This window comes from Trichosurus vulpecula, chromosome 7, assembly GCF_011100635.1.
Source record: "Trichosurus vulpecula isolate mTriVul1 chromosome 7, mTriVul1.pri, whole genome shotgun sequence".
Taxonomy (NCBI): Eukaryota; Metazoa; Chordata; class Mammalia; order Diprotodontia; family Phalangeridae; genus Trichosurus; species Trichosurus vulpecula.
In genome coordinates this window covers 60362472-60380517 of record NC_050579.1, presented here as the reverse complement: position 1 = coordinate 60380517, position 18046 = coordinate 60362472, and the positions used below count along the sequence as shown (strand labels likewise).

Here is an 18046-nt window from a genome sequence, read left to right as displayed (position 1 = left end):
TCACCCTCTGACATGGTCCAAGTCTGAGGATGCCAAATCCTGATCCCAAACACCACCCATCCTGAAGAGTCAGAACTACGAACCCTGGCACCTGGGGGCAAAGTCAGCTAGGGTGGAGATCATCTGCCAGAGAGTGGAGCCAGTTCACTCACAGGGGTTGGTAGTGAAAATCAGTTGCTGGAAAAGTGGGAATGTCCAGTTCCTTCCCCTTGACCTCCATTTCAAGTAAGTCTAGTCCCTTGCTCTCCTGGGGCCCAGCTCCATTCCTGCTGGGATGCAGAGATGGCAGTCTTTGGAACTCAGTGGGAAAGAAGTATGCCATTCTAAATGTTGGCATCTGGGTAAAATCCTCTTTAGCCCTGGCCTATTTATGGCTCTACCTACTAGAGCTATATTAGGTTCAACTCTATGTTTCATGTCTAACAGGCTGTGCCTTGACATTTTTCTTGGGCCTGGACTATTGTTGAAGAAAGCCAGGATACAGGGGTAAGATTAACATAGGAGATAGGCTGTATGCTCCAGTGTCCTTGCTCATATCCATCCTGCTGTTAATGGGCTTGAAGCATGAAAACAGGGAGAACTGGTGGGAAATAGAATGTTTCCAATGGCGCTTTTCTTAATAAGATACACAGTCCCACCCATTTCCCAGACCAGTGGATATAATCACAGAGAGTAGGGGGGAGGTAACAGAGGTAATGAGGTTTTAATGAAGTACAAAGATACACACACACATACACACACACACACACACACACACACGAGAGAGGGGGAGAGAGAGAGAGAGAGAGAGAGAGAGAGAGAGAGAGAGAGAGAGACTGAGAGAGACAGACAGAGAGACAGAGAGATTGGACTATCCCTTTAGGAAGTGTGAAGAAATGGAAAGATAGCTAGCTCATCATTAACTATTCGAAGACTGACCCACTAAATGTGGCCTTTGAAAAATTAAGTGTCCCAGCCTTAGAGTCCAATGGGATGATTAAGGCAAGGAAGGAGCTCCACAGACTGAGACCTCTGAGCCTCTACCAGAAAGCAACAAGGAATGGGGAGGAAATGTTTTTTGCCCTTCTCCAATGATAATGGTGCTACCCAGCCAGGAGGAGATATTGCCTCCAGCAGTGAGTGAGTGAGTGTGTATGTAGGCACACATGCCATGCACATGTGTGTATGTATGTGTGTGTGTGTGTGTGTGTGTGTGTGAGAGAGAGAGAGAGAGAGAGAGAGAGAGAGAGAGAGAGATAAGGACAGAGACAGATACTGAGGCAGGGAGCAGCTTCAAGGAGCATGTCCTCTGGCAGCAGAGAAGAGGGACAATTAAGGATTCAAAAGAAAACTAGTTCTGGAAGTTAACAGTCAAGCTGCAGAAAGGAAAAAAAAAAACCCTAGATACAAGAAAGCCAGCTAAGACGCCTACCCGTGTCACCCAGTGATTAGAATACTGGGCCTGCAGTCAGGAGGACCTGAGTTCAAATCTGGTCTCAGACACTTGGGAAAGTCACTTCACCTCTGACTCTGTTTCTTCATCTGTGAAATGGGAACAGAAATAATACCTACCTCCTAGGATTGTTGTGAGGCTCCAACGAGATGATAATGTGTTCTTATTATTCCCCAGTAGAGATCCTCCACTGAGGAGGAACAGCTTGAAGTCGCCCTAAGAAGAGAGAGGACATCAGGGCTCTGTCCTATTAGCGGTATGAATTGTCAAACGTGTATCTTACTGTTAGCCTATCCTAAGTTTGTGCCCGCTCTTCCACTGATGCTCTGTATTTGTGGAAGTGTGTGCCCTGGGTTTATGGGGGGAGTGTTGTGTAACTACTATGCCATCTTCATAAATGCCTTTGCTTTGAGGAAATGGTGTCTACTGTGTGACTGTTAAAGCTAGGTGCACTAGTTGGGGCTTGTGAGCTATAGTTCTAGTGGTACAGACACCTCTTTGGACCCTAGGAGCAGTCATCTTTCAGAGACTCAACCCAAAGGAACAAGTTGAGGGGTGGTGGCTCCCAGAGGGGTGCTTTAAAAGTGACTACATCGCTGGGTTATTACATCCCTGGAAAGATGCTAGGCAAACTGCAAGCCAGTTTGTTATTTTTCTGCATTTCTTTCTCCTAAAAATCCGCCTCTGGCCTCACTTTAATGAGGGGGCAGTCTGAAATGCAACAGACAGATGGGAGCCTTCAAAGGTTTAATTTCCCAAAAAAGAAAAAAAAAGGTGAAAGACAAATGTGGAGAGAGCAGGGAGGGGGTGGTTTTGCATCGCTCATCAGTGTCGTGCAGGCGTTATCTTCAGTAAAGCCGTCACTGAAGGATGAATTAGCGGTCCTTGGCCATTGCAGTCCGCTGATAATGTCAGCAGTGAGAGATCACCCCAGGATTTGTTGGCACAGAGCAAATGCCGCCAGCTCCAGCAGCGTCTGCTGCCCTGGAGCTTGCCTCTGCAACAGCTCAGCCTTCTCTGGAGGCCAGGCAGCTGTCCAGGAGCAGGGAAGCTGCCATCCAGGCATCTTGGGCAGAGGGCAAAGGACATCTCCAGCCCTTCCCCGGGTTGTTTAGTACTCTCTTACTTTTGCAATCACTTGGACTTTGTAAATATTTGGTGTTTACTTCTTTGTGGGCCTATTGGATTCTCAGGGAGAATATGAAAAAAGGGGTGGTTTTTTTGTCTTTCTATTCCCAGCACCTGTCTCAGTCCCTTGCACACATAGTATATGAAGAAAGCATTGTATTTACTTTACGTGCATCTATTATTTCCCCCAATAGAATGTAATCTTCTTGAGGTCAGGGACATTTTTGTCTCCATACAGAGTACCCAGCTCGATGCCTCATACCCAGCAAAGGCTGAATAACTGCTTATTGAAAGGATGAATGACTAGAATAGAAATATTATATAATAATAATGATTACTGAAGACAAAGTGAGCATGGGAGAGTCCCTTAATCTGGGCCCAGCCTTGTCTGTCTTAGTGGGGAAAGCCACTGTGACCTCATCGAGTGGATCTCCAGTTGGTTCTCTGTGATTAATATTATATAATGGAACAATGGATAATCCTAACTCAGGAATGACCCCCCCCCCCATTCCCAAAATTTGAGTTTGGTTTGCATCACAGATTTTTCCTCCAGCAGATTCACTTTCCTAGTTCTGCTCTGTTCAGACAGGTGAGTTCCCAGCAGCCAAGCACACCCCAGCTGATGAGGAGAGCAGGTAGGCTAGCAGTACCCCTCTGCTGGGTAGCTAACAGCAGTCAGTCTGGGATTCAGCCTTGATCGTGGTCAATCCACCAAATGGATACCATGGGGTAAATCCTTTAGCTCCTCAGACTCTTCTTCAGGGACCCTGGTCTAATTCCTTTCCATCTGTCATTCCTTTGTTTTGCAGGTTCCCTGGATGAGAAAAAGCTGAAGGTGGCTCCCAGCCCACCTTCTCTGTAAGCTCAGGGGTGGGGGCCTTGGGGCCCTTGGGGGTCACCAATGCCGAAGAACAGCAAAGTCACGCAGCGGGAGCACAGTAATGAGCATGTCACTGAGTCTGTGGCTGACCTGCTGGCTCATGAGGAGCCAGTGGACTATAAGCACAGTGTCCTGAATATGGCCGGAGAGACCCAGGACAAACAGAAGGATGTGGAGGAAGACCTGGAGGCTGAGGATCGGCCTGCTTGGAACAGTAAACTACAGTACATCCTGGCACAGATTGGCTTCTCGGTGGGCCTGGGCAATGTCTGGAGATTTCCATACTTATGCCAGAAAAATGGCGGAGGTAAGAGGCAGTCTTGGGGGTAGAGGGGGTGGCTTTAAATTATTGCTGCTGTTCAAAGGGCAGAAAACTGCTCAGACTTGACATGTTCAACCTGGACATCAGCATCTTGTTCCTTAAGCCCTTCCCTCCTCCGTATTTTCCTAGAAAGCACCCCCATCTTTCTCCTCATTCAGATGACTTCAGAATTATCCTTGGCTCAACGCTCTCCCTCTCCCTCAACCCCCATATCCAGTTCCAAGTCTTGACTTCCCCTGTATATCCATCCCTTTCTTTTCACTCTCCACACCAACCCAGTCTAGGTCCTAATTACCTTTTAAGGGCTCCTTTTAAGCCTCCTAATTGGTCCTAATTGGTCTTCCTACTCCCACACTTTCCTGTTTGATTCACCTTCCACACAGCTGCCTAAATCATCTTCCTAAAGCCCAGGTCTGGCCTTGTCACTACTCTGCCCTCAGACACCTAGTTGTCTTCCCCTCTACTTCAATTGCCTCTAGGAGAAAATAAAAACTCCTTAGCTTGGCTTTTAAAGCCCTCTATAGCCTAGTTCCCATCTGTCTTTTCCACTATATTTCATATTACTTCCCTATATTCAATCTGTTTTCTGATCTTGACACATTATGTCCCACCTCTGTGCAGTTGGACAAGCTATTCCTCATGCCTGAAATATATTTCTTCCTCATCTCTACTTCCCAGAATTTTTGTCTTCAAGGCCCAAGTGCCATCTTCACCATAGAGCCCAGCTTGATTTCCTCTATCCCACTGGTCCGTGCTCTTTCCCTCCTCAATTGACCTTGAATTATACTTAGCTGTGTACATATTGTATCCCTCTCCTTACTAGACTGTGTAAGATTCCTGAGGGCAGAAATGGCTTCATTTTTATCTTTTTCTGCTCCGGTTTTGCATATGTGTGTGTGTGTGTGTGTGTGTGTGTGTGTTTGTGTGTGTGTGTGTTTACTTGTTTTCAGTTATGGCCAGCTCTTTGTGACCCCTTTTGGGGTTTTCTTGGCAAAGATACTGAACTGGTTTGCCATTTCCTTCTCCACCTTATTTTATGGTTGAGCAAACTGAGGCAAATAGGGTTAAGAGATTTGCCCAGGGTCACAGCTAGAAGTGTCTGAAGACAGATTTGCACTCAGGTCTTCCTGATGCCCGGTATTCTAACTGCTGTGTGCCTAGCTCCCTCCTCTTGCATGTAATAGATACTTAATAAATGCTTGCTGGTTTATTTAAATAGACTGCTCTAGCCTAGGGTGTGCTGCTTAAACTGTCACTCCAAGGGAAAACATATGCAGGACACACTCCTAAATTTAATCTGTGTTAATATTCTCTTCCTCCCTTTCTGAAGTCTAGAAAATCAGCAAAACAATAAATCAAGCCTTGATATATAGAGTTTGCAGATTTCCAAGGTGTAAATGCTGACCCTTCATTTAACAACAAGAGAGGGTGTGGGCTAACACAAGTGTAGCCCTAGCTCTAGGGTATTAAAAAAGCAAAATAATAATATCGATGCTAAGAGCAGCTTATATTTAATTAGTACTTCCTAGGTGTCAATCACGGGGCTAAGCACTTCACAAATTATTATCTCATTTGATCTTCACAGCCCTGGAAAGTAGATGCTATTATTATCCTAAATTTACAGATGAGGAAACTGAGACAACCAGAGGTTCAGTGACATGCTCAGGGTCACATCGATATCTTTCCAACTCCAGACCCAGAGCTTAAAGAACTTATAAGGATGAGGAAGGATTTTGGCAGGAGAGTTGTCACTCTGTGGTTTGAGGATATGGTTATTCCAGTGAAACCTTGGGATTTTTTTTCCTGCCCTTCGTTTCTGTGAAAAAGAGATACATGGCAAGAGAAAAAGCTGGAACCAAAGCTTTGTTTCAATATCAGCTCCCAGGTATGTCCTAGGCTTAGACTATAATAACCACCCACAAGGGGTCTTTTTTCGCACAACATGAGGTTAGTAGTACAAATATGTTTATACCCGTTTTACAGATGAGGTTCCTGAGGTTCAGAAAGGGTTAAGTGACTTGTCCATAGCTACTCAACTTTTCAGTATTTTAACTGAGGCTTGAACCAAGGTCTCCTTATTTCAACTCTGCCACTTTTTCTACAAACCCACAGTGCTACTCCATTTTCCTAGGAAGTCTCTCTCTTCTATATTTATTCCTATGGTCCTATATGTTCATTGAACAAATATTTATTGACTCTTAATTGTGAACTGCTACACTACCTGCCGACGGGAGAGGGAAGGATTTAGAAAGAGAAAGACATTGTTCCCACCGTCTGGTGGTTTATATTATAGTAGTGGAGATAAGCTAAGTATTTTGTAAACCTTAAAGTGCTAAGTAAATGTCTTATTATTCAGGGATGTGCTGGTAAATGTTTAACAATGAATTCTCTCTGGGTGAGGGAGGAAGAAGGATGGTATTCAGGACACACTTCTAAATTTAATCTGAATTATTAACATTTTATCCATCATTTTAAGTCTAGAAATCAACAGAATAACAAATTAAGTCCAGATCTGTAGCATTTGCCAATTTCTGAGGTGTAAATGCTCACGCAGAAAATTTAACAGTTGGCTCTTGTGAAGCAGTACAAGCTGGATTAACAACTATAATTCAAGGTAAAATGAGAAGGTTCAATAAAAGAGGCGCAAAATATCGTGAGAATACAAAGGAGTGCTAGATCATTTCCAGAATTTTTTTTTTTAATTTTTGGGAGGAAAGAGGGGTGGATGAAATCAGGGAAGACAATGGGGAAACATCTTCGGAATCAGACCTTGAAGGAACATCATTGCTGTTCAAAGGTGATGACTCCAAGGTATACTGCAAGGTTCTCAGTCAACAAAGAAGGATCTCATTCTGTCCAGTGTGCTTTAACTTGGCTGCATGGCATGGGGAATACAGGGCTGACCTCAATCAGGAGGATCTGGGTTCAATATCAGCTTCTGATCATACTGGCTGTGCGACTCTGGGCAAGTCACCTCATCTCTCACTGCTTCCAACAACTCTCTAAGACCAAAAATTAAGAAGGAAATTAAGAGAGTTCATTACTGCAAGCTCCGTATGCTGATGAAATCACAGGTCTGGTAAAACAACAGCAAAACACAAACTATATTTATTATAGAAGGAAAGTGTACAAATGAAATTTCTTTAAGAAAAAAAGCAGAGATTTTCTTTTTTCTAATTTAGTTTATTTTAGTCAATGAAAATACACCAAATTTTTTTTTTTGAAAAAGAAGAAAATCCACTTTATACTCCCTCTCCTGCCTTAAAAAACAAACACACTTTCAAAAGATTTTCAGCAAGGGTTGAAATGAAAGGGCCATGTGATTAATCAGAATATCCCCACTTTTCCTGATCTCTGTTAAAAGCTGCTACTCCCCACACGACACACACACACACACATACACTCACTCACTCACTCTCACAAGTCTTTTTGTTAGAGGAACTTTTGAATGCAACCTTTCATTGGAGAAATCAAAGCATAAAGAGGCTACAATCCCTTCCTTCAGTTAATGTTTCAGTGCCCCACCCCCCTTCCACCTCCCACACAGAACCAGCCTTGGAAATAGCTTGTGAACAGAACCCAGAGGTTTAAGCGGCCAGTCCTCTTTAGTTTCAGGATCATACTTTTTGCTGGTGGCATTTCTTCTTGGTGACGAGTTGAGGGGACCATCATAACTGCTGATGTTTTACATATTTTATATAGAGTGCTTTAAGATGGGCAAAGTGTTTTACATACATAATGTCATTGGATCCTCATAACAAGTCTGTGAGGTAGGAGCTATTATTAACACTTTTTTTTTTCAGTTAAGGAAACTGAGACTTAGAAACCTTAAATGTCTTGCCCAGGGGTAGAATAGCTTGTAAAGAGAGTCCCATTGTTTAGTCATATGGACTCTCCTAGACTTCATTTGAGGTTTTCAAGGCAAAGATACTGGAGTGGATTGCCATTTTCTTCTCCAGTTCATTTTATAGAGGAGGAAACTAAAGCAAACAGGGGTAAGTGACTCATCCTGGGTCACACAGCAAGTAAGTGTCTGAGGCTGGATTTGAACTCATTAAGATGAGTCTTCCTGATTTCAAGCCCAGTGGTCTATCCACTGGGCCACCTAGCTGCCCTAAAGTGAGGGCCAGAATGGCTAAATAATTTGCCTTGAGTCACACAGCTAGCAAAGTGGTATTCAAACTCAGGTCTTCCAAATTCCAAGTTTAACTGTCTGTCCCTGCATCACCTTCCTCTTAATCATTATCAAGGTTTGGGGGAGAGGGTTAGTATTTAATGAAAAAGGCACATAATGGTGAAAGCTCTGTGAATTGGCTTCCTCTAGGAAGCCTTCCCTAATAAAATCTATTAGGCTGTGAATGTAAGTATGTATGAATCAATGAATGAGTGAATGAATGAATGAGTGAGTGAGTGAATGAATGAATGAGGGAATGAATGAATGAAAAAATAGGCACTTACCATGTGGAAAACACTGGGGTTACAAATAGAAAAGCAAAAAAGTCATCTCTCTCAAGGATCTCATATTGTACTAGAGGAAATAGCACTTATTTGCTCCGTGTCCCCTCAGCAGTATACATGTATTCACTCATTCTATAAATATGTGCTCCTTGCACATTGTGTTAATGTACCACTGCAGATCTGTTCCTTGGTACCTATTCTTTAAACCCTTAAGAGCAGAGACCATTTCTTATCTTTCATTGGTATTTCTCCCCCAGTACCCAGGAAGGTGCCCACAGGGTGGGATCATAGGCTGCTTGGTGAGGGTGATGGTGGATTTGTCTCTGTCTAATACATGGGGCAGAAAAGCACAAGACGAGATGGTGCCTGAAGGCTTGGCCTGGTTCGGGTGTCCTGGCAGCTTGTGTTGTGTTGTGACAAGCAGAGAGGACAGCTAATGCTTTTGACCAGTCATAGGATGAGGGTGTATTTACTGCAGCAGAGGCCAATGTTGGCACATCTCTCTGCTGAGGGTACTCGCCCGTGTCCAAACATGGTTTTAATTCTCCTGCTAAACGCCCTGTCACTTAGAATCGGGAATGTGTCTGAAATGATGCCCTAGGCGGTGCGATTAATTCATCAGCTGGAATCTCTGGCAAGATCTGGTTCATCCTTTATGGTCATCCTGGTTATGCTTCCTGTGCTGCTAATTTCTCTCCACATTCCCCAATTAGTCGTAGATTAATGGTGTTTCTATTCAGGGCCTTCACTCTCGGGAAAGATTCCAGCCTCTGCTTTCCCGGAGCTGCCCAATGTGCTGTGTCAGCACTTAATGCCCACGTGATAAAGGTAGTGCTAGGAGGATCTAGCCTGGTGCCCGGGCATTTATCCTTGTAGGTGACGGAGTGGATCTGCCAGGGATGCTCTACTGTGTGGGTTAGTTAGCCTGGGAGGATATCAACTTAGGCTCACATAATACTTGGCAGTTTTCAAAGCATTTTATTTAAAAGTTGACAGTTCTATAGTGCTTTCAAGTTTGCAAAATTCTTTTCACTCCAACCTTGTCAAGCAGGCAGTACTGCTATTATTACAGATGAAGAAACTGAGGTTTTGAAAAAGCATAAGTATCTTCTCCGAATAGTGAATGGCAGAAGTGGGATTGAAAACCAAATCTCCTAACTTCTGAGTCTAGGGCTCTGGCCATTATTAGGCAGCCCAGTAGATAGAACACTAGTCTCGAAGGCAAGGAGACCTGAGTTCAAATCCATCCTCAGATATTGATTAGCTGTGTGACCCTGGGTAAGTCACTTAATCTGTCTGTGTGCCTCAGTTCCCTCATTTGTAAAATGGGGATAATAGTACATCTACCTCCCAGGCTAGTTGTGAGGATTAAGTGAGATGATATATGTAAGACACCTTGAAAACTTTAAATAAATGCCAGCTATTACTTTTATTACTATGACTACGCTAGTCTACCTCTCATTCAATGCAGACTGTGCACCACGTTTGGGTTGGCATGTGAAAAAATTCATTTTTTTCTCTGAGACTGGTTTGCCTTGTTGAGATGTTGAGATGCACATGAATTTAGTACTGAAGCCTTCCAGGTTAGGAATTTCCTTGGAGAAAGAAGCAGGTATAGTAGAGACAAAGTATATGCATATCGGATGTCATGGTCCTGGATCCACTGACTGCCAAGTTTCCACAGACTGTAACATGGGCATGCCCCCAAGGAATAGAGAAGATGGCATCAAGATCCTGTGAGATAAAGTTCTCACTGCCCAGCCATTTGACACATTCTTTACCTGAGACCGAAAAGAGGAGTCAGTATAGTATAGCCCAGTGCACCGAGGGATACACACAACTCAAGGGAACCCAAAGACAGACACACAGAGAGATCTACTGAAGAAAATGGACTCCTCAGACCTTCACTGTTTTGTCACAATGAGGTCTTACCTGGCTCTCGATGCCCAGACTATCAGGCATCCAGTTCTGCCATCAGGGTGTAAGGGCCAGTCTGGGGATTTACCAGCCCAGAAGTCTAGTCTACCTTTTCATTTATAAACAGCCTCCACAAAGCCTCAGACAGTGAGTGAGTCTGATGATACCCCTGGATGGGCTTTCGGCTACAACCATTGCCTTCCTAATTCTACAATTCTACTGCTTTATCTCTCGCTAAGGTAGCATGGAAGGAATCCCAGGGAGCAGGATAGTAATAGAGAGCAGAAGAAAGACTCATTGAGTTCTAGGAAAATCAGGGAGCCAAATGAATCTCTGAGAGTGGGGTTGCCAGTCCTTGATCTTTTCTGCCAAGTGTACTTTCTATCTCACTTCACCTCTGCCTCACTAACCTAAACTCCCCGATGCCTCTTCTCTCTCCATGCAGGTGCTTACCTCGTGCCCTACCTGGTGCTGCTGATCATCATTGGGATCCCACTCTTCTTCTTAGAACTGGCTGTGGGCCAGAGGATACGCCGGGGCAGCATTGGAGTATGGCACTATGTATGCCCTCGGCTTGGTGGCATTGGCTTCTCCAGTTGCATTGTGAGTTACGGGGAGGAGGGTAAGGGGAGAAGAAAGAGGGAAGAGAATGATGAGGATGAGTGGAAGGGAGGAGGAAGTGATCAAGACCATCTCCTGAGCCCAGAAGGAAAAAGAGCAGTTCTTGGAGTCCAGAAGTGAGGTCACAGAAGTTCCATCAAGGTTCTCATGCCAGAAGGACCAATAGCTGAATAAAGGCTTGAGTCTAGCCAATTGATATCCCTAGCGACCACTCAGCTAGATCTTTCTGCCCCATCCTGAAAAACTGACTTTTATTTTCTAGGAATCTAGGGGGAACACGTTCCATCTGGCTTATCATTTCATCACCTCCCTTGTGTAAAAAAGAAATATGTTGTTTTTACTTGGAGGAGTGGGCAAAAATCGAGAGATCTGATTAGTCATTCAGCCCCCAAGGTTCATCAGTCATTTGCACGTGAGCTGAGAACTGGAGACATCCTTTATGTGGATCTCAGCTTAGTGGGTGGCTCAGAATAGTTCTTTGAAACAAAGACAGGGAGTTCTCATCAAGAGGGACTACGTGATATAGACAAATTGGCAAGAATGATGGTGGCTATCAATTAATCAACTGACAAGCATTTATTAATTACTTATTATGTACCAGGTGCTGTGCTAAGGACTAGGGATAGAAAGAGAAAGCAAAAACAATTTCTGACCCCAACAAGCTTACATTCTGGGGAGATGCTGACATAAATGGATATATACAAAATGTGAGCAGAGTAGATGGGGGTAACCTTAATAAGGATCGAGCTAAAGGAAGGAATGGTAAAGGACTTCCACAGAAGGTAGGATGTGGACTGAGTCTTAGAGAAGCCAGAGGAGCCAGAAAGGAGGGATTGAGGAGGGAGAGGATTCCAGGCATGGGGGCAGCCATCACAAGTGTACCAAGTTGGGAGACAGAGTCATGTCATGTGGGAGGAACAGCAAAGAGACCAGCTTGGCTGGATTATAGAGAAAAGTGCAAGAAGACTGTAAGAACAGGAGGGGGTTAAGTAGATTATAGAGGGTTTTAATGGCCGACAGAGGATTTCATATTTGATCAAAGAAGTACCAGAAAACCACTGGAGTTTATTGTAAATTCGGATGACATGGTCAGAATTGAGCTTTAGAAAGATGACTTTGGTAGTTGAGTGGAGGATGGATTGGAGTGGGGACCCAGATGGGTATTGCAATAATTCAGATGAGAGATGATAAGGGTTTGTGCAAAGGCAGTGACTATGTGAGTGAGAATAAGGGGATATATATATATATATATATATATATATATATATATATATATATATACATATATAATATATATATATGAGAGATATCATAAAGGTAAAAGCTATAAGATTTGACCACAGATTGAATATATGGAATGATAAGCTTGGGTAACAGGGAGGATAGGGGCTGCTAGGTGGTGCAGTGGATAGAGTGCCCAGTCTGGAACCAGGAAGACTTGAATTCAAATCCTGCCTCAGACACTTACTTATGTGACCCTGAGCAAGTCACTTAATTTGCCTCAGTTTCCTCATCTCTAAAATGATCTGGAGAAGGAAATGGCAAACCACTCCAGTATCTCAGCTAAGAAAACTCCAGATGGGGTTAGGAAGAGTCAGACATGACTGAATAACAACAAAATAGAGAGGATAGTGTTGCCCTTTGTGGTAGTAGGAAACTTAGAAAGAGAGAAGGGTTTGGGAACATAAACCAAGGGTTTTGTTGGACATGTTAAGTTAGGGGTGCCTCTAGGACTTCTAATTCAAGATATCCAAGAGTCAGTTATCGATTCAAGACTAGAGTGGAGAGAAATTAAGGGCTAGATATATAGATCTGCACAGAGATGCTAGTTAAACCCATGGGAGTGAATAAGATCCCCAATTGAGATAGTGTAGAAGAAATAGAGAAGAGAGCCCAGGACAAAGCTTTGGGAGACAGCCATAGTTAATGGGTGTGACTTAGATAAAGATCTAGCAAAGAAGATTGAGAAGGAGTGGTCAGACAGGTAGGGAAAGAATCAGGAGGTGGTAATTTCACGAAAACCTGGAGAGGAGAGAGCATCCAGAAGGAGGAGAGGAGAGAGCATCTAGGAGAGGAAAGGAGAGAATATCTAGAAGGAGAGGATGGTCTACAGTGTTAGATGCTGCAGAGAAGTGGAAAAGGATGAAGGCTGAGAGAAGGCCATCAGACTTGGCTGTTAATGAGATCATTGGCAGCTTTGGAGAGAGTAATTTCAGTTGAGTGGTGAGGCTAGGAGCCCGATTTCGTAAGGTCAAGAAGCAAGAGAGAGGAAAGGAAGTGGAAGCATTGAGTGTAAAAGACTTTTTCTAGGAGTGTGGCTGAGAAAGGGAAGGGTGATATAGGATGATAGCTTGAGGGATCGAACAATTATTAAGTGTCTTCTGTGTGCCAGGCTCCGTGCTAAGAGCTTTACAAATATTATCTCATTTGATGCAACAATCGTGGGATGTAGGTGCTATTACTCAATTTTACAATTGAGGAAACTGGGGCAAACAGGTTAAGTAATTTGCCCAGAGTCACACAGTAAATGCTTGAGACCAGATTTGAACTCAGCTCTTCCTGATTTCAGGCCCAGCATTCTATCCACTGAGCCATAACTACCCTCTTGAAGGTATAGTAGTTTCTTGTGAGGGTTTTTTTTTAAAGGATGTTGGTAAAGGAGGATGTGGGCATATTTTTAGGCAGGAGGAAAGAAACCAGTAAATTTTGATTGATGATGAGAGAGAAAAGGGGCAATTGTGGGAGCAATCTGCTGGGAAAAAGGGTAGGGGATGGAATCAACAGGTAGAAGGGGTTGATCTTGACAAAGACAGGAATAAAGGAGAAAGTGGAGACTGATGTCAAAGGGTTCTTGAGATGTTAAAGAAGGAGAAAAGAAGGAACTCATGGCGTATGGGTTTGATTTTCTCAATAAGATGTGAAGTCAGCTGACAGAAGGAGGTGTGGAAGATGAGAAAAGAGAAGATTTGGACCAACTTTTATGGGGAGTGAGACAGGGAGTCAATTAGGGAGGAGTAAAAGAATGACCTCCCTGAGGTAAAAGTCCAGTGGAGATTAGATAAAATAAATCCATTGAGGACAAATCTTATGACTCCAGATTCCTTGGTTTTTGTATAAGGCTTGAGCCCTTGGGCAGGCCTTTTTGGGGCCTCAGTTTACTCATCTGTGAAGTAGGGACAATATTGTTGTCACTGAAAGATTCTTCAGGGATATTGTAGGTGGTATTGAAAAGGTCAGGGCTGGTACCAGTTCAAGGACAGTGTCACTAATTATGGTATCCCAACCAGAGCTCTCTGGAGAATGCCAGAGAGAGGCAGTTCCTGTCTTCACAGGGTTCTCCATCCATCTGTCTTTTTTCCAGGTCTGCATCTTTGTTGGGTTGTATTACAATGTGATCATCGCCTGGAGTATATTTTATTTCTTCAAATCCTTCCAGTATCCGTTGCCCTGGAGTGAGTGTCCTGTCATTAGGAATGGAACTACTGTAGGTGAGTCTCTGGGAGCCTAGGCTGAGAGGCTTGGAGATAAAAGCCACAGCACCATTGGTACACTGACCCTGGTCTGCCATCACCTGCCTATCAACCATAACACACGTGTAGTCTAGAATAGATCTTTGTAGCTCATTGCCTGGGGTAAAAGGGGGGGCCCTTTCTGACTAAAGAAATTTCCAAAGAACAAGAGCTCCTCGTAAACTAAGGGAACAGGTTGGAGATCTGAAATAGTGAGTCTCATCCCACCTGTACCATTAGATCAAAATGCCACTGTCAGCAAGTCGGCTAACTTCCCTGAGACTCAGTTGTCCTGTTTATAAAATGGAGAGGAAATCAGCAATACATTCAATGGGAAGACAAAGGGGAAAAGGCAAAGTTAGCTAATAGGGATTATTATTATTACAATCTACTGCCTCCATCTTATATGTTACCTCAACATCTCTGGTCCCATTTGGTCCTCATGTTCCTCCTATGAGCAAGTGGTCAGGATTGACCAGTCCCATTTTAGGGATAGGACTAGGATCAGGACCTTCAATTTTTGTGGTATTTCCAGGTAAAGAAACCCCACCCTCCCCCTCAAGGCACGTGTGCACTCTGTACTCTTTATAGTCTTAGGCAGTTTGCCCAGAGCACTGAGGAGTTAAATAAATGACTCACTGATCCATAGTCCCACAGTTATAACATGTTGGTGGTCTGCCTGGCTTTGAGGCTAGCTCTTGAACCCAGACACCATACTGCCTCCCCATTTTACAATAGAGGAAAAAAAAACCAGAAGGGAAAATTATTTAATAGTTAATTGCTAACATTTATAATATATATGTATAAATGCCTACTATGTCTCAGACACGGTGCTAAGCACTTTACAGTCATTATCTTTTTTGATCCTCACAATAACCCTCTAAAGTACAAGGCTGTTATTATCCCCAGGAAAATGAGGCAAACAGAAGTTAAGTGACTTGCCCAGGGTCATTTGGCTAGTAAGTGTCTGAGGCCAAATTTGAACTGGTCCAGCTTTCTATCCACTGCTCCACCTAGCTGCCCTTCCCCCTTCTCCTGCTTTGTCCAAGGTCATCACAGATTTAGAGCAGGAAGGAACCTTTGGGGTCATCTTATCCAAGCCTTTATTTTATTGATTTTATTGATGAGGAAACTGAGGCTCAGAGACCTCACTTGTAGTAACAGAAATGTACTTTGAACCCAGGTCCATTGACTCCAAATCCATCCTTTCAGTCATATCCAACTCTTCATCACCCCATTTGGGGTTTTCTTGGCAATCATACTAGAGGGGTCTGCCATTTCCTTCTCCAGCTCATTTGACAGATGAGGAAACTGAGGCAAACAGCATTAGATGACTTGTCCAGGGTCACACAGCTAGCAAGTATCTGAGGTCAAATTCAAACTGGGGAAGATACGTTTTCCAGGGTCCAGGCTGAGCACTGTATGCACTATGGCGCCACCTACCTGCCCTGAGACTTCGAACCTCGTGCTTTTTAAACTTCATCCTGCCTCCCAGAAGGATGCATACAACCTGGTTAGTGGAAGAGCTGAGATGGGAAGCTGAGCCTTCTAACTTGGGCTCCACTCCAGAGGAGACTTGCCTCGTGATTCCAATGTCAGGAAGGTGATGTGAGACAAGAATTTAGCCAGGCCAGAATGTTCTAGTGCTCTCTAGGATCTACTGGGAGCCCAGCAGTGCTCAGCACCCAGCACATCACACAACTATGAAAATTTGGTTTACCCAGAACTAGATTAGCTCCTTTTCCCTCTTTTTGCTCCCTAATGGGTTGGAAGGAAACACTTTGTCACATCCCACAGGGTGATATTGGGTGGGTGGGCCAATTCAGCATCCTTGCCGGGCGTTACTCAGCCCTGAGGCACCCTGGTTTTGATCATTGGTTTCAGTGGTGGAGGAAGAGTGTGACAAGAGTTCAGCTACCACTTACTTCTGGTACCGAGAGGCTCTGGACATCTCTAACTCCATCTCAGAGAGTGGGGGGCTCAACTGGAAGATGACCCTCAGCCTCCTTGTGGCTTGGAGCATTGTGGGGATGGCTGTGGTCAAGGGCATTCAGTCTTCAGGAAAGGTAAGTAGCAGAGGACTGCAGAGGTGGGAAGGGATAAGGGGTGTCAGGGAACATCAATCAAGAATTAATTAATAAGTTCTGGGTTCTCATCCTGAATCTGTACTAATTCACCGTATGCTTTTATTTAAGCCTTTTGGGGGGCCTCAGTCTACCTGTCTGTGAAATGTGGATAATAATATTACACTACCTGCCTAACAGGGTTGTTGTGAATCAAAGACATTCATATTCAAGTGACATAGAATCATGAGATATTATTCTTTTTAATGGGTGCCCAATGAACAATTCCATGGCCAAAAAAGTTGCCTGATGGGGTAAGGAGTCACCAAAACTTGGATGAACAAACTTCTGTTTCTTGACTTTGTAAATAGTTGGTGACAGCTCCTTGTTGAACCAATGGTCAAAGGTCAATTGGGTTTGATGGGGGTGGGTGGTCAAAGAGAGAGGGATCCCCCCTGGGATTACTCTTATTGCAAAAGTGGTTTTCTGAGGAACCTAAGCCTAAGGGGATGGCTGACAGACAAGCTTGCTGAGAAAACTCCCAGTATTGCCCTCTCAGTACCTGAGAGCCCACACACATTCCCAGAGCTGGAAGAGGCCCCAAAGGCCCTCCTAGTCCAACCTGTACCTTCACAGGAATGTCCTCTACAGAATTCCCAACGAATGGTGGACCAGCTTTCATGTAAAGACCTCTGGGGAGGGGAAACCCCTCTCCCTTCCAAGGCAACTCATTCTACTTTGTTTTGTAAGTTGTCCCTTACATCTGCCCCTCTGAAACTTCCATTTGCTATTCCTAGCTTTGCCCTATGGGGTCAAGAAAGAGAAATCTTTTCCCTCCCTCTTCCATATGACAGCTCTCTCCTAAAATGATCATTAAGATGGAATAAAAGTAGAGAAGGGGTGTTGGAAACATCTTCCTGGGCAAAAAGATTAACCCTGTGATCTCAGGTTAGATTCTCTGCCTTCAAACTCCCAAACAAAACATTCACAAAGGCCTCCCATACCCCACTTGGCTAGTTACAGAATCAGCTCATCTTGCCTAACCAAGCATTAGCTTGTTAATGCATGCTGATGAAACCTTAGAGGGCTCTAGTTTTCTGTAAAACACAAGTACATTTGAATGTACTTAGCACTCCGTCTTCCTTGGAGTCCAGGCCCTCTTTAAACAGAGCTACACCCTCTGAACTTGCTAAATACAGCTGCTGACATGTGTACAGCACTTTAAGGCTTATAAGGCATTTTAATTATAATCGTATTCAAGCCTCACAGCAACTTTGTGGGGGGGGAGGTAGACTAGTTCATTATGCCTATTTTACAGATAAGGAAACTGAGGCTGAGAAAGGTTGAGTTTCTAAGGGTCACACATCTAGTGTCTGAGGGAGGATTTGAACGCAGATCTTCCTAGACACCAAGTCCAGGACTCTATCCCTACACCACCTAGTTGCCTCCTATCTATGCTGAACATTAAACAAAGGGGAGGGGGAACAGGAGGTAGGGGAGAGGAAACAGTGTGGTGGGTGCAGTTATCACCCTCAAGAAGCCCTAGTGGACCTCAGGAGGAGCATTTAACCGAGTGATTGCTTTGTAATCTGCGGGGATTCCACTAGCCCTGAGGAGAGAAAGCCAGTTCCTTGGCACTGCCATGCCCACATGAAACCTCTATCACCTCACCCCTTGGAAACTTTATAGGCATGCCAGCCAAAGCTGGCGGTGGAG

The 18046-nt window shown here is 44.1% G+C and overlaps 1 protein-coding gene across 1 annotated transcript in view; it reads left to right on the top strand.

Annotated features, from left to right (window-relative positions):
* Window positions 1–3459: 3459 nt before the first annotated feature.
* Window positions 3460–18046, top strand: part of SLC6A17 (solute carrier family 6 member 17) — a 37484-nt gene continuing 22897 nt past the window's right edge. Inside the window, exons 1-4 of the mRNA XM_036769363.1 lie at window positions 3460–3747; window positions 10583–10740; window positions 14120–14246; window positions 16152–16333. Of these exons, the coding sequence (XP_036625258.1) occupies window positions 3462–3747; window positions 10583–10740; window positions 14120–14246; window positions 16152–16333 (753 nt within the window). The 5' untranslated portion in view covers window positions 3460–3461. The remainder of the gene's footprint in view (window positions 3748–10582; window positions 10741–14119; window positions 14247–16151; window positions 16334–18046) is intronic.